A 15,000-nucleotide genomic window follows, 5' to 3' on the forward strand; every position below is an offset into this window, starting at 1 on the left:
CGTCTGAGTGTGTGTGTGTGCATGTCTGTGTTCGATTCTGTTTGTGGATCCCTCACACACGCTCATTTTTACTTTCCTCGCAGTCTTCACTGCACGACGCTGTACAACGACGAGGTGCACACCTTTGACCAGGTAACAGCAACGTTTCATACAAAACACAGACACGTATAACACACACGCTCATGCGTGCGCATGTGTCTCAAATCTATTAATGCGATCCCCCACCATGGTGCCTTGTGCACCGCCATCCTCACACACTTTCGCCATCACATCATCATCATCATCATCATCATCATCATCATCATCATCATCATCATCATCATCATCATCATCATCATCATCATCATCATCATCATCATCATCATCATCATCATCATCATCATCATCATCATCATCATCATCATCATCATCACCCCCCTCCCTCTTGTCATTGCAGGTGATACGGCAGTTGCAGGCCGCTGTCGGCTCGACGCCTGATCTCGGCCGGACGTGGGCAAACTACGTCGACGTGGAGGGACGCGCCGTGGTCCGCGTGAGTCATCGTACAGGTCCCATGCCACTGGTTGCTGTTGCACTTTGATCGTGCTTCGATGTTGTTGTCATTGTGACGTGGTGTCATCATGCCATCTTTGTCATCTTTGTCATGCTCGCGTTGTTTGTGCTTCTCTCGTCACCTCACCATGATCATCACCATCACCACCACCACCACCATAATCGCCACCATCACGTTCACGTTTGGTTTCAGATTGGGCGACCGCGGCCGTGCATTGACGCGGCGACGACGCTGGTGCAGATCCGCCTCGACGCCCGCGAACAGCTGCTCGCATCCGTCGCTGCACAGGTCGGGGAAACACAGTCGTGCTCGTCGTGATCATGGTGGTGGTGGTGGTGGTGGTGGTGGTGGTGGTGGTGTGGTGGTAGTGTTCGAAAAGCAGCGTGAGGAGCCCATCTCCGTAAGCACACACAAACACACACACATACACTCTCGCGCTCTCACAACAGGCATGCATACATACATACATACATACATACACACATGCATACATACATCCACACTCGCATGCATACACAGGAGGTACTGGTTGACGTGCTGACGTGGCTCGGGCAGCTGTCGAAGGAGGTGGACGCCGTGCGTGCGGTCATGTGCGGATGTGTCTGCGACATCAAACTGCCCGACATTCTCGCCAACAACGTCGTACGTGCACCCGTGCAAAGCGTAGCGAGCACGCCGGGGTTGTTGGTGTGGGAAGAGGGGGCAGGGTGGTTGTTTGTTTTGAATTTGATCTCTTTTGTCCTTGTTTTGCTTGTGCTTTTGTGGATGTACACATGTGTTTATGTACGTGCGCATACATGTGTTTGTGGCACGTGCGCTGCTGCTGTTCGCCCACCTTACGCAGGCTTGCCTCCCACCTCCTGCCCGCGTGCCTGCATGCATTTCCACGCTGCATAGACTCAGCCAGACGAGCCCGTCCTCAAATCGCTACTGCTCAACATGGTCAAGTTCTGGAAGCGCGCAAGGTTGGTGTACATTGCTCCGAGCCAAGAGTGGTTTGGAGTGAAGAATTGAGGGCGCCCGCGGGGGGGGGGGGAATTGAACGAAGGGCAGGGTTAGTGGTCGTTGCGGTCTCGCTGGGGGCACCAAGCATGTGAGACACTTTGCTTGTGGCTCGTACTCGTCACCGTCATCGTCATCATCATCGTCATCACCACCACCACCACCACCACCTGCCAATATAGGGCGGCTGTTCGGGCTGTGATCTTTGGGAGCGTGATGCTTGAGCTTGATTACAAGGCCGTGCTTGCGGTGCAGTTTTCTCGCAACTACAGCGACATCATCACACAGTACTCACAGGATGGCAACGAAGGTGGGCACAGAGGGCGAGGAGCAGTCGAATACTGGTGGTGCTATGATAATGTGGTTTGCTGTATGCACAACAGCCACGTGTGGTGTTCAGTAGACGAGTTGCGCGAACGTGGTCGCTCGGGTTGTTGTTGTTGCTGTTGTTGGTCACCACAACCGCTTCCGTATTCTTCTCTGATCACCACCACCACCACCACCAACACCACCACCATCACGGTGTCACGTTCCACCATTGGCAGAGCAAGGCGGCATTGGCAACATTTCCGTGCAGATTTACACCGTGCCGTCGCTTGCCCGCATGCTCGTGCAGCAGTACAACGTGCTGCCAAACATGCTCCACTGCCTCCGCGATGTACGTTCTCCATATTGCTTGTATTTTCGCTGTGCTTGTGCTTGTGTGTTTGTTTGTTTGTTTGTTTGTGTGTTTGTTTGTTTGTTTGTTTGTTTGTTTGTGTTTGTTTGTATGTTTGTTTGTGTTTGTTTGTGTGTTTGTTTGTTTGTTTGTTTGTTTGCTTGCTTGTTTGTTTGTTTGTTTGCTTGTTTGCTTGTTTGTTTGTGTTTGTTTGTTTTGTGTAGACGTTTGAGCCAGATGGCATTGCTCGCCAACTCACTTTGCTCGACCATCATGTTCAACCCGCATATCCACACACTTCATCCCACGGCCGCTGCCCCCATCGCGACAGCTGCTGCCCAAATCGGAAGACGGGACGCGCGTTGCGTTCACGCAGGCCACGCGGAACGAGATGGTGAATGTCGTGTTTGACATGAAATACCTCCTCAGAAACGACGTCGGCTCCGTCCTCTCCATCTTCCCAGAGTACGCCTTGTTGTGTTGTGCGTTGTTTGTGTGTTGTATGTGTGTGTGTGCGTGTGTGTGTTGTTTGTTTGTGTGTGTGTGTGCGCGTGTTTGCGTGTGTGCGCATGTGCGTGTGTGCCATCCTACACCCGCACAGCGCTCACGTCCATGCGTTCTCCTGCTTTGACCTTTCCCAGCATCATCGAGATTCTGAAGCTGTGCCAGTACATGGACTCGTTTCGGCGCCAAGTCGGCGAGCACGTGCTGTACGTGGCACTCTGTCGTGATGTGATTGCTCACGTATCGTAGGGAGGAGGTGGCGTGTTATTGATCTGTGTATCAACTGCGGCGTGTCCTGCACTTTCTCGCTTTTCAACGTCACCACTCACACCATCATCCCGCGTCTCGTGTGTGCGCGCGTGTATGTGTGGCGCGCGTGTATGTGTGTGTGTGTGTGTGTGTGTGTGTGTGGTTTCCCTTGATTTCAGGCGGGAGAGCATGGCGTACCGCACCGCGTTCCACATCACTTCGCTTCTCTTCACGCTCTTCTCTCGTACGATCACTGGCCCCTGCGTGCTCTTTCAAATGATGGTGATGACGACGACGACAAACTACTGTCACCCCCGTCATCTCACCAAGTGCATTGGTCTGTTTGTTTTTCGTCTTGTGGTTGCACGTTCACGTGTTCACAGGAATTCTCGAAGAGCACAATCTTCCACAGGACGACCGCATCGACGCCATCAACCTCCTCGCAACAGCACGTGAGAGCACACACACACACACACACACACATACACACACGCACACACACACGCACACGTACACGTACACACACAGATGAGCTCACGTGAAGTCGCACCACGTGCCTTTCTCTCTGCCTCTGCTCACCGTTGCTTCTCTCCACCTGCGTCGTTTATTCTGCAGTGCACGATGAGGTGGTCGCTGACGGTGCGATGAAGGAGGCTGTGGAGCACGTGGATGAGCAGACGGGACTGCGCATTCCGCCGCTGCAAGTCGACGCCCTACCCGTGTCCCTCCACCACCCGCTCCAGACGTGAGGCACACCCAAACTTGTTGGTTCTGTTCGTGGTGGTGGTGGTGGTGGTGGTGTGCACACGCTTGAACCACCATATCCAACGCCTGATTGTGAACCATTTGCTCCATGCCAACCACCACCACCACCACCACCACCATCAACCACCGCTGCCACACTGGCATGCCACTGACGTCGTGTGTGCCACCTGCTCTTCAGGTTTATGACCCGCCTCATCTGCTCTCTTGAAGACAAATCCGTCAAGTTTGACCGCTTTTTCCAGCATGCAGGTGTGTTGATCGTGGTGGTGGTGGTGATTCGTGATTGGTGGTTTGGTGGCGGTTGGTGACGTGTGTATTATCACATCCGCACGGGCGCTCTTGCTACCAGCGCGCTGCACATGTTTCCACGCTGGCAATCACACCAATGGCAACACCACCTCGCACCACATCTCACGTTGCTGTCCTGCCATTGGATGGCGATCAGCGCTGACGGTGGACGCGACATCCGTCGCCCTCGCCTTCCTCGAGCCCGCGCTGCAGAACCAGGTCACACACGCACACATGTGCACCCCCTCTGCAGAAACACACATGCACACACATACACACGCATTCGCATGCACACACACACGCGCGCGCGCATTCGCGTGTGCACATGCACATAGTGAGTGTTTGACCCTTGGTCTGACCTGTGCATCTTGTCAACCACTCACGAGAATCATTTCACCTCCTCACTTCCCCTTCAACAACAACTGCCGCTGGTGCTTACGTGCACAGGTGCTGATGGCGCAGTTCAAGGCCGGGCATTGGGTGCGGAACGGGTATCCGATTATCCATCAGCTGTCCATCTACACGTCAAACTTCAAGCGCGACTGGGTTCGTCCGTGTCGCACCACTGTTCTCTTCTGACGTCGACGCTTGTCGAGTGGCTATTGTTGTTGTTTAAGTTGTTGTTGTTTAAGTTGTTGTGGATGTGTTCATATGTGTGCACGTGTGTGTATGTGCGTGATGACCTCGTCGCGTGTATCTGTTGCATTTTCACACGCGCACTTCGGAGCCAACAATCACGCCTTCAACCCGTCCCAATACACACACGCACACACACACACACGTGCAGCTGTTTGAGGCGGACATTGCGACGCTGCAGATTGGCTGCGTTGCGCTCGGCATCACGCACGTCATCCACCTCCTCCTCGACCGCTATGCCCTCACAGACTGGTTCAACCTTGCAGAGGATGTGAGTCAGCGACACGGCTTCACATCATGCCGCGTGCTGCCTTTGTTCGCGTTTGGTGTGTGTGTGTGTGTGTGTGTGTGTGTGTGTGTGTGTGTGTGTGTGTGTGTGTGTGTGTGTGTGTGTGCTCGTTTGAACGATTTCCACCGCCACGACTTTCCCGCCGCCACCATTGCATCTCATCGCATTCTCCCCCTCCTCCACTTGTCCACCCATCACGTGCTCGGTTTCACCACCGCCGCGTGCTGTATTAGCTGGACGACGACCTGGACAGCCTGTACAAGTTCTCCCTCTCGGGCATGTGGATGCTCATCCTCAACCTCTACCAGTGCGTCAATGGCACTGCCACTGCCACGCGCGTTGCATCACGCGATTGCACACGGCGCGGTCTGTGTCTTGTCTCTCCTTCTCTCACGTGTACATGTGTGTACATGTGTGTATCTGTGTGTGTGTATCTGTGCGTGTGTGTGTGCGTGTGGTTTTAGGGCGCGTCTTCTGCCCGGTGTCGGCGATTGCGCACGGGATGACGTCATCCGGCAGCATCTCCTCTACGTACGTGCACACCGCTCACACATGCCAAGTGCTTGTATGCATGTGCCGCTTCCGTTGCTTAGAACTCACTCGCACGTGCAAGTGCACACACACACACATGCACACACATACACACACACATGCACACACATACACACACATACACACACATACAAACTCACAACGCACGCAACCAACACACAAATATACACTGACATGCATTCATTCACGCGACGCGTGCACATGTACAGGCGCTGTCGACGGGCCCACGGTCGTTCAGCAACGCAATCAAATCCCTCCCGCGTGACGACAAACACAAAGTCGCAGCCACGCGCATCATCCGGCAGATTGCAGACATGCGGTACGTTGACCAACACCACTGTGCTGGTGGTGGTGGTGGTGGCTTGAATTGAGATGCTGGTAGCCTGCTGTGAATGTCCATCCATCCACCCATCCATTCATTCATCCATACGTGTGCTTTTGCGCGCTTGTGTCCACAGCGACACGGCTGATGGCGCCGTGTATTCGCTCAAGGACTCTGTTCTCGCAGACGCCAACAACAAGTTCCACTACCTCCTCGAGGGCCAGCGTATGTGAAAACATGTGTGCACGCGCGGACACACGCTGATGTGCACATTTCGCAACGATGACGCCAGCCTCATTGTGACACACACACACACACACACACACACACACACACACACACACACACACGCACGCACACACACACACACAAATGTGCGCAGGCAACGCGGACTTCCAGTATCTTGTTGAGCGGCTGAGCAAGGCCAGCGGCGGGAAGAAGGGCAAGTACTTCCCTGCGTCGGCGCCCATCGCCTTCCGCGAGCCGTTTGCAGACCTGTATGACATTCCGGCGCACCCGGAAGTTGCCGCGCTCGCCGTCTCCTGCCTGACGTTTGCCCGCCACATTGGCACTCCCCGCATGGTGCGAGGACACGTGTGTGTGTGTGTGTGTGTGTGTGTGTGTGTGTGTGTGTGCGTCAGTGTGTATGTGAGTGTGTGTATGCCTGTGTGTCTGTGAGTGTGTGAGTGTGTGAGTGTGTGTGTGTGTGTGTGCGTCAGTTTGTGTGTGAGTGTGTGTGTGTGCGTCTGAGAGAGTGTGTGTGTGAGTGTGTGTGTGCGTCAGTGAGTGTATGTATGCCTGTGTGCGTCAGTGAATGTGTGTGTGTGTGTGTATCTGTGAGTGAGTGAGTGTGTGTGTGTGTATCAGTGCGCATCCCACGCAGCCCTCATCATTCTGTTTTACTTGGTCTTGCAGAAAACGCTGCCGACGGAGGTTCTTGACATGATTGTGCACCTGTACGCAATGGGCGTGGCGCACGATCAGAAAAACGGTGCGAGTGCGATGTTTGGCATTTGCATCACTGTTATTTATTACACACTGATAATTGACAACATGTCAATGCTCGCTTATTCTGCCCCTCCTTCTTCATCCCCTCCCCCCTCTGAACGTTTCTTCTCCCCATCCACACCATCATCCTCACCATCGTCGTGTTGTGTCGACCGTCACCACCAGGCACGAGCAAAGTTGCTGCTGCGATGGTTGCCCCGACGCACGCAGGCTCGTGCGTTGCCGCCGCCATGTTCAACGTCAAGGCCGTCCCAGACGTGAGTGTGTGCGTGTGTGTGTGCATGTGTGTATACATGTGTGTGTGCGTGAATGTGAGTCCACAACAAATACATGGCGCGCTGCTTGTGTATCCTTGCCTCATGCCGTACACACCTCACCACGTTTGTCATCTGCACTTCTCCCACCATGTGTGTGTGTGTGTGTGTTTGTGTGTGTGTGTGTGTGTGTGTGTGTGTGTGTGTGTGTGTGTGTGTGTGTGTGTGTGTGTGTGTGTGTGTGTGCAGCTGCCTGACGACATCCGGGCCGGTGTTGACTGGATCATCACCACCATCATTGAGACGGGCGACGATGCCACGAAGAAGGAGCTGGCCGACCTCGGAATCGTCAAGGTGTTGCGCTGGCGATTGTGTGATTGTGTGCTTGTGTGATTGTGTGCTTGTGTGATTGTGATGGTGACCTTCGCAGCCAATTTGTACGTCCGCTCGCACTGCTGATTGGTGTGAATGCAATTTGCGTGCATAGCATCACGAACTGCATACACTCAGCCCATTCTACACGCCGGCCTCCACACACACACACACTCACACACACACACTCACACAAACACTCGCGCATATGCATGTGTGCTTGCTGCCACCTTTTCAGGCGATGCAAAAGCCGGCGAGCTCCGATGTGGACAAGAAACGCCGCAAGAAGCGCGCTGGGGTGGGTCGCCGTGCGCACAACATGATGACAAGTGAAAAAGGGATGGTCGTCGTGATGATTGCGCCTTTTGGGGAAAATTCAGGCCATCGTCAACCACATTGCTGCGACACAACCCTTGACAAACACACACACAATCTAATACACTCTGACACACGCTGACACACACACACGCACACACACACACACACACACACACACACACACACACACACACACACACACAACCACGAGCACAGGCGAAGCGGCAGCAGCTGATGAACAAGTTCTCGAAGATGCAGAGCGACTTCAAGGCGATGATGCACGTGGAGGATGAAGACGATGACGGGGAGGAGGCCGCCCCAACAGCGGCGCAGTCGTCCCGCGCAACAGAGGCAGAGGACGAAACACGTCAGTGTAGTGGTCGTGTGTGTGTGTGGGGGTGGGTTGTGGGGGGAGGATGGGGTGAAGGAATGCGAAGTTGTGGTTGTGTTTGAGAGAGAGAGAGACAGCGAGAGAGAGAGAGAGTGTGTGTGTGTGTGTGTGTTTATGTGTGTGGTGAGGAACAGACGCCTGAGTGCCGTTGATGGAAGTTTATTGCAAATCATAGTCTCAATTGCCCCACCTCTCCCCTCTCTCTGCTGTCTACGCACAGGCCATGTGCTGTCATGCATCCACTGCCAGGAAGAGGCAGATGCCAGGTACGCATGAGCTGTTGTGATGCTGTCCGCCCATGCCATCTTGCATGACGTGTTACATACATCACGCTGCGTCGCAGTACGCCACATCACATGCAACGAGCTACCTCACCACCACACCCCCAAACACACACACACACACACACACACACACACACACACACACACACACACACACACACACACACACACACACACACACACACACACACACACACACACACACCATCCGGTCTCCCCCCCCCCCTCTTCATTAACCACCCCCAGGACGGCCGATTTTGTTGTTCTTGGCTGCTTCTCGCACGGGAGCGTGCTTGTCCCGAAGCGCACGCCACCGCCATCACCAGCGGCAGACACTGAGGGCGCTGAAGGCGAAGCAAGCGAGGGTGCACAGGCAGCCGTGCACGGATCAGCATCATCGCAGCAGCAGACTGAAGGTGAAGGTGAGGGTGAGCGACGTGTTCGCCCGCCTGTTCTTGTTGCGATGGACGAGGACACGGACGAGGAGGACCTGCTTGATCTCGGTGACGGGATGGAGGACGATGAAGAAGGCGACGGCATGCTGGATGGTGACGCTGGCGAAGGCGAGGAGGCGGAGGTGACGCTGATTGGCAACGACAACGAGCCTGGAGCCACGGTACGCATGCCCATGGCGATGCTGCAGGCGTTCATGCGGGGCGAGGCAGACCCGACGGCACTTATGGGGATGGCCGGTGATGAGGAAGGACAAGGCGACGCGGGTGAAGGTGGAGAAGGCACGGAAGGCGGAGAAGGGCAAGGGGAACAAGGTGCAGGTGAACAAGGGGAAGAAGGGGAAGAAGGTGAGGGTGAAGAAGGCGAACAGGGTGAGGGTGAAGGGGCTGGGCGGCGTCGGCGGCTGTCGAGTGGTCGGCTTCGATCAGCAATGACGCAATATCTGCGATCACTCAGGTGCGAACACGTGTTGGTACGTGTGTGTTTGTGTGTTTGTGTGTGTGTGTGTGCTTAATTAATTGCTCATGAATCGTGGGATACAATGCTCGTTGAGTTATTTTGCTGTCGTGAAATGACCATCGTTCTATGCTGTTGACACGTCCTATTTTGGAACATGCGCCCTCTCACCTGAATTCCTCCATCCATGCAATCTGCCTTCACTCCATGCGACATTGCAACAACCATCAACGTACTACTTGCACACCTCCCTCTCCCCTCACCTCACCTCGCCACCTTTCTCTCCTCGCGTCCATCTTGACAGGAATGCGTTTGGTCGTCGCGGTGGCTCCAACGACGACGACGACGACGACGATGATGATGACAACGGCGGTGCTGGTGATGGCGATGGCGATGGCGATGGCGATGGCGATGGTGATGGTGATGGCGACCCAGACACGAGTGTTGGTGATGCGTTTGAATGGAGCAAGAAGGGCGACGTGTTCTTCAAGAGCTGCGGCCACACCATGCATCTCTCCTGCTTCATCGGCTTCCTGCGGGTACGTAACGTAACACCAGCCTGCACAGTGGTCTGTTGGTGCTGGAATGGGAAAGGGGGGGGGGCTGTTATGGACAGATGCCCCCTCAAGTCCAGAGGGGGGCACAGCTCGTTTGGCATTGCGCTTGCTGGTTTGGGCCACCATTGCTCGCATCACCACGACACAACCACGAGCATCCATACAGCCTGCCTTTACTTTGTTGCCCCTCACGAGCAAACCCATCTTTGTATTCTTAACAGCACTGGGTGCAAGCCAGGGGATTGGCCGGGTTGATTCCAAACTTCAACTGCCCACTCTGCCGTGCCCCTTCCAACGTTGCAGGTGTGTATGTGCTGTTGTGTGTGTGTGTGTGTCTGTGTCTGTGTGTGTGTCTGTGTTCTTGTGCGTGTGTGTGTGTATGCGTGCGTGTGTGTGTGCACTGATGTTTTGTGTGCGTGAAAGTCGCCCATGCACTCACTCTTTCGCTCACATCATCTCACCCACGCTTTTTTCACGTGACGACGCACCACCACCCACATCCCGCCCTCCTTCCCACGTCCGACATCAGTGCCGTACATTGTGAGCGAAATCACGCTGACTGCACCATCCCAATCATCGTCATCGTCATCATCGTCATCACCATCATCATCACCACCAACCATGACACCGTCCACGGCCACCGCTGCCCTGCTCGCCGCGTCCCCGGCCGTGTGCAGCCTCAACACGACACCAGAGAAGCCTGCCCATCGTGCCCCGAAACGCTCAGACGAATTCAGGGCGCTCTGTGCACGCGGTGCTGGCTCAAGCACCCGCGCTCGCTCCCAAGAGACAGACACCCACCGTACGATGTGCTTTTGAAGCGTGACTGTGTGTGTGCGTGCGTGTGTGTGTGTGTGTGTGTGTGTGTGCGTATGTAGTGCGTGTGCGTGTGTGTGTCGGCCGCAAAAGGCTGGCGTTTGCGTTAATCCCTTGTCGTTGCTCTGCAACCCCCCCCCCCCCCACACACACACAACCCCATCCCCCAACCCCATTTTCACCCCACCAGCGCTCTTCCTCCCTCACCCATGCCACCACGTCAACAACATCTGCAGTGGCCAACCTGCTGTTCTTTGACGAGGCGGCGATGATGGCGATGAGTGCGGAGACGAAACCGCGACCTCTCGTCAGCATCGTCCCCATCTGGCAGTCGCTCGCGCAGACCATCGCCTGTGTCGAGCTTGCGCACAAGCACCAGGCAGACAAGGACAAGCCAATCGCCAAGAAGTGCGTGTTCTGAGCGGATGTGTCTGAGTGTGTGTCTGTGTCTGTCTGTGTGGGTGTGTGTGTCTGTGTCTGTCTCCCAACACCTTGCGAACACCGTCCGTGCGCTTGCATGCGCATGCATACATGTTGTGTGGGTGTATGCACAAGTGTAGCACATCTTTCCTTTATTGACGTCTACTCACGCTCTCTCATTGACATTCACTCCCCCGCACACCCTCCCACCAAACGCACCATCAAACCAACCCGCCTCATCCCCCTCTCCATCTCCAGGTCCATGCAAGCGCTGTCGATGCTGCGCACATATGTGCACGAGTTCTCGTCAAAGGCGAACGTCCGTCTGCCCGAAGTGTTCACGCGCATCTTCGCGCACACGCAGCAGAAGAGCGGCGACAACGGCGACGATGGCGATGATGGTGCCAGTGCTGCCTCCACGGCCACGCTGAACATTCCAGGGGAACTGGAACCACTCAGGGTGAGGAGGAGGGGGGGGGGCGATTGGATGGTGCAGTTTCTGTTGGTGTGGAAATGCTCTGCTGCTGGTGCCGCTGCTGGTGGTGGCGGCGGTGCACTCAAGCATGCAACTCACAGGCGCTGAAATACACATACATACATACATACATACACGTGTTTTACACAAATACACCCTCACACACGCACGTACACATTCACATACGTTCACACACGTTCACACAAATTCACACACATTCACACACATTCACACACATTCACGTCCATCCGCATCCACCCTCCCCTCTCCCCTCTGCCTCCCGCCAATGCAACAGGTGCTTGTGTTCCTGACTGCAGCCATCTCCACGGTGGCACCAGAGACGACGCGTCCACCAACAGCGGTCGTGCCCGTCCCCTTTGCCGCATGCGTCGCCGTGTCACTCTACTGGTGTGCACTTCGCGAGGCAGCACGCACCGCAGCGCAGCCAGCGCCCACGAAGCAAGCAGACACCGACGCCAGTGACGAAGGTGCGTGTAGTGTGTGTGTGTGTGTGTGTGTGTGTGTGTGTGTGTGTGTGTGTGTGTGTGTGTGTGTGTGTGTGTGTGTGTGTGTGTGTGTGTGTGTGTGTGTGTGGGTGCGTGTGGGTGCGTGTGGGTGGGTGGGTCGTCATCGTGGTCGTCGCCGCCAGCTTGTCGACTGCATACCTGTTTCAATCCATAGCCACCAGCTGTCTGCTCAAGTTTCACCAATGACGTGCTTCCCTGACAGCCGTTGCCTCCGTCGCCGCGTCGCTCCCACCGCTCTTGAAAGCAGCGGGCTTTTCTTCCACCCTCCCAACCGGTCAGTTTGCTGTGCACCACGTGTTGGTGTTGTGTCGCGTTTGTGGCATGTTTGTATGAGCGAGCGTATAGAACCTGCATTGCTCCACCCAATCCTCGGCTCACCCATGCCATAACAACCATGTTACGGCCACCACGTGTGTGTGTGTGTGTGTGTGTGTGTGTGTGTGTGTGTGTGTGTGTGTGTGTGTGTGTGTGTGTGTGTGTGTGTGTGTGTGTGTGTGTGTGTGTGTGTGTGTGTGTGTGTGACACCAGAGTCGTCGCTCGCGGCGGATGTGGTTGAGCGGTGCACTGCTCTCTGTCGCCACGCCATCCTTCTGAGGGCCGCGCTCCAGGTGACTTCGCTCGCCTTCTGTTTGCTTTCACTCGCCTTTCGCATGCTTTTGTTTGCCTTGGTTTACTTGTTTGCTTCGTTGCTCGCTTTCGTTTCCCTCCCGTGTTGCTTACTTTGCACCGCCCCCTTCACACCAGCGCCGTCGCCTCATGCTCCTTGTGCTGCTGCTTCGTGCCAGGACGAGACGGACGAGTGCAACCTGCCGCGCGACCTCAGCTCGTGTTTGCAGCGTTTGAATCTCCCGCCTCTTGTGGACCTCTTGTCCAGCGTCGCTCCCACAGATCGCCACATTCGCGCCTGGGCCGCAGCCCTCAAGGGTGCGTGTGTGTGTGTGTGTGTGTGTGTGTGTGTGTGTGCGTGTGTGTGTGTGTGTGTGTGTGTGTGTGTGTGTGTGTGTGTGTGTGTGTGTGTGTGTGTGTGTGTGTGTGACTGGAGTTGCATGTGCCTACATTCCATTATCGGCGTGCTCTGTCATGATAATCAAATCTTCCACCAATCGTCCCAACTTCAACTGGCAACAGTGACGACGATGGCTGCTGCGACATGGTCGTGGCTGAGCACTGTGTGCAGTGACACGCCCGTGCTGTCCTTGCACGACTGGCTGGACCAGAACCACAGCACCCACAACAGCCACAGTACCAACACTGGTCGCGCAGTGAGAAGAAATGACTCTTCCTCCACTTCCGCCACATCGCCTGCGTCTCACCTGCTGCGCAACCATCCAGCGGCACAGCCGCTCCTCACCTCCATCATGGTCGCGCCAATTCAAGGTGTGCATGTGAGAGAGAGTGAGAGAGTGTGAGTGCATGCCGCTGTGTATGTGTGTGTGTCTCCTGTGACTTCCTGCTGTGCCGTTGTTGCGCGTTCAAGGCTTACCACCACTCCACACCACCTTCTCATCCATTCACTTTGCCTCTCCTGTGCAGATGCCCCTGTCTTTGACCAAGCTGCCGCGCGCATGCCTTCGCTGTCTTCGCTTCCATACATCCTCCAGCGCGTTCTCATTGGTGTGTGTATGTGCTTTTGTGCGTTTGTGTGTGTGTGTGTGTGTGTGTGTGTATTCGATTCACTTCCTCACACACGAGCCATACATGTGTACACATCCGCCCTTGTGTTTGCGATGCAGACCTGTTCGAGTCGTGCCAGTCGCCCACACATGTGCTGTGCCTCGGATTTCGTCGCTCCACCGGCGGTGATGACAAAGGATCCATCAAGGCTGTTCCGGAAATACAGGTGTGTTCGTGTGCAAATCACAAGTGTGTGTGTGTGTGTGAACATGCCTTGTGTGCATGTCTGGTGTGCGTCTCAACACGTGCATGCGCAAGATGTTCATGCACTGCTGACACTTAATTGCTGGCATACACACTTGTGCCTTAGGCCGTGTTTCCCAACACGCTCCATGCCACGATCAAGAGCAAGCCGTGGCGTGCCCTGCATGCCGCCCTCGGTGACTACACCATCTTCTACATCCTCCGCTACATGTTCGTGTTCCAGCGACTCCACAACAACTGCCTCCTGCAGGTCAGTAACGGTTTGCTTGCTGTTGACAGCTGTGGGCTCCATGAACAAAGTTGGGCCAGCGTGATTTCACGCACTTAATCCTCAATCTGCCAGCAGCAACACTGGCAGTGCTGCTTCTTTACCTCACCGTCCCTTCAACTGCACTGTCGTTCTCTCGTTCCGTTTCCACAACAGCTGTCTGGCCCGTCTCTCGGCCTCTCTGCGCGATCACAAATGCGCATCGAAGACCCAATACGAGCAGACGGCGACGACGACGCCACGTCCTCCCAGCAGCAGCAGCAGCGCGTTTGTGCAGGCAATGACGGCGATGATAACAGTGACAGCTGCGAGGAAGGAGGAGAACCCGCAAGCAAGAGAGCGAAGATGCAGGAGGTGCCACAACAACAACAACAACAACAACAACAACTTAAACAACAACAACAACTTAAACAACAACAACAACTTAAACAACAACAACTTAAACAACAACAACTTAAACAACAACAACTTAAACAACAACAACAACTTAAACAACAACAACAACTTAAACAACAACAACAACAACAACAACAACAACAACACCGGAGGAGCCGACGACGGAGAAGACGTGGGCGGAGAAAGCAGCAACAGCAGCACAGAGGCAGCACTAATGGCAATGTCTCGACATCAGACGCCATCACGCACATGCATGTGGCAGCATCAAGTGCAACAACAGCAACAGCATCAGGGAAAGGCTTGTTGAAT

At 55.0% G+C, this 15,000-nt stretch overlaps 1 protein-coding gene across 1 annotated transcript in view; it reads left to right on the forward strand.

Moving 5' to 3' along the window:
• PTSG_01603 (uncharacterized protein) overlaps positions 1 to 15,000 on the forward strand; it is a gene marked incomplete at its 3' end in the record, with an annotated part of 30,535 nt that overhangs the window by 2,143 nt on the left and 13,392 nt on the right. The window contains exons 7-48 of the mRNA XM_004997526.1: positions 84 to 132; positions 437 to 532; positions 746 to 841; positions 1,073 to 1,195; positions 1,451 to 1,518; positions 1,738 to 1,865; positions 2,101 to 2,213; positions 2,545 to 2,678; positions 2,855 to 2,923; positions 3,146 to 3,210; positions 3,350 to 3,418; positions 3,582 to 3,711; positions 3,910 to 3,980; positions 4,177 to 4,238; positions 4,467 to 4,565; positions 4,807 to 4,926; positions 5,178 to 5,251; positions 5,409 to 5,475; positions 5,706 to 5,815; positions 5,955 to 6,043; positions 6,201 to 6,400; positions 6,734 to 6,809; positions 6,992 to 7,083; positions 7,330 to 7,434; positions 7,691 to 7,750; positions 7,987 to 8,137; positions 8,382 to 8,427; positions 8,692 to 9,354; positions 9,659 to 9,893; positions 10,133 to 10,214; positions 10,441 to 10,713; positions 10,964 to 11,135; positions 11,406 to 11,607; positions 11,918 to 12,110; positions 12,352 to 12,423; positions 12,678 to 12,757; positions 12,935 to 13,073; positions 13,278 to 13,526; positions 13,683 to 13,763; positions 13,883 to 13,989; positions 14,134 to 14,277; positions 14,452 to 14,649. Of these exons, the coding sequence (XP_004997583.1) occupies positions 84 to 132; positions 437 to 532; positions 746 to 841; positions 1,073 to 1,195; positions 1,451 to 1,518; positions 1,738 to 1,865; positions 2,101 to 2,213; positions 2,545 to 2,678; positions 2,855 to 2,923; positions 3,146 to 3,210; positions 3,350 to 3,418; positions 3,582 to 3,711; positions 3,910 to 3,980; positions 4,177 to 4,238; positions 4,467 to 4,565; positions 4,807 to 4,926; positions 5,178 to 5,251; positions 5,409 to 5,475; positions 5,706 to 5,815; positions 5,955 to 6,043; positions 6,201 to 6,400; positions 6,734 to 6,809; positions 6,992 to 7,083; positions 7,330 to 7,434; positions 7,691 to 7,750; positions 7,987 to 8,137; positions 8,382 to 8,427; positions 8,692 to 9,354; positions 9,659 to 9,893; positions 10,133 to 10,214; positions 10,441 to 10,713; positions 10,964 to 11,135; positions 11,406 to 11,607; positions 11,918 to 12,110; positions 12,352 to 12,423; positions 12,678 to 12,757; positions 12,935 to 13,073; positions 13,278 to 13,526; positions 13,683 to 13,763; positions 13,883 to 13,989; positions 14,134 to 14,277; positions 14,452 to 14,649 (5,452 nt within the window). The remainder of the gene's footprint in view (positions 1 to 83; positions 133 to 436; positions 533 to 745; positions 842 to 1,072; positions 1,196 to 1,450; positions 1,519 to 1,737; positions 1,866 to 2,100; positions 2,214 to 2,544; positions 2,679 to 2,854; positions 2,924 to 3,145; positions 3,211 to 3,349; positions 3,419 to 3,581; positions 3,712 to 3,909; positions 3,981 to 4,176; positions 4,239 to 4,466; positions 4,566 to 4,806; positions 4,927 to 5,177; positions 5,252 to 5,408; positions 5,476 to 5,705; positions 5,816 to 5,954; positions 6,044 to 6,200; positions 6,401 to 6,733; positions 6,810 to 6,991; positions 7,084 to 7,329; positions 7,435 to 7,690; positions 7,751 to 7,986; positions 8,138 to 8,381; positions 8,428 to 8,691; positions 9,355 to 9,658; positions 9,894 to 10,132; positions 10,215 to 10,440; positions 10,714 to 10,963; positions 11,136 to 11,405; positions 11,608 to 11,917; positions 12,111 to 12,351; positions 12,424 to 12,677; positions 12,758 to 12,934; positions 13,074 to 13,277; positions 13,527 to 13,682; positions 13,764 to 13,882; positions 13,990 to 14,133; positions 14,278 to 14,451; positions 14,650 to 15,000) is intronic.

This window comes from Salpingoeca rosetta (genome assembly GCF_000188695.1).
Source record: "Salpingoeca rosetta unplaced genomic scaffold supercont1.3, whole genome shotgun sequence".
Classification (NCBI taxonomy): Eukaryota; class Choanoflagellata; order Craspedida; family Salpingoecidae; genus Salpingoeca; species Salpingoeca rosetta.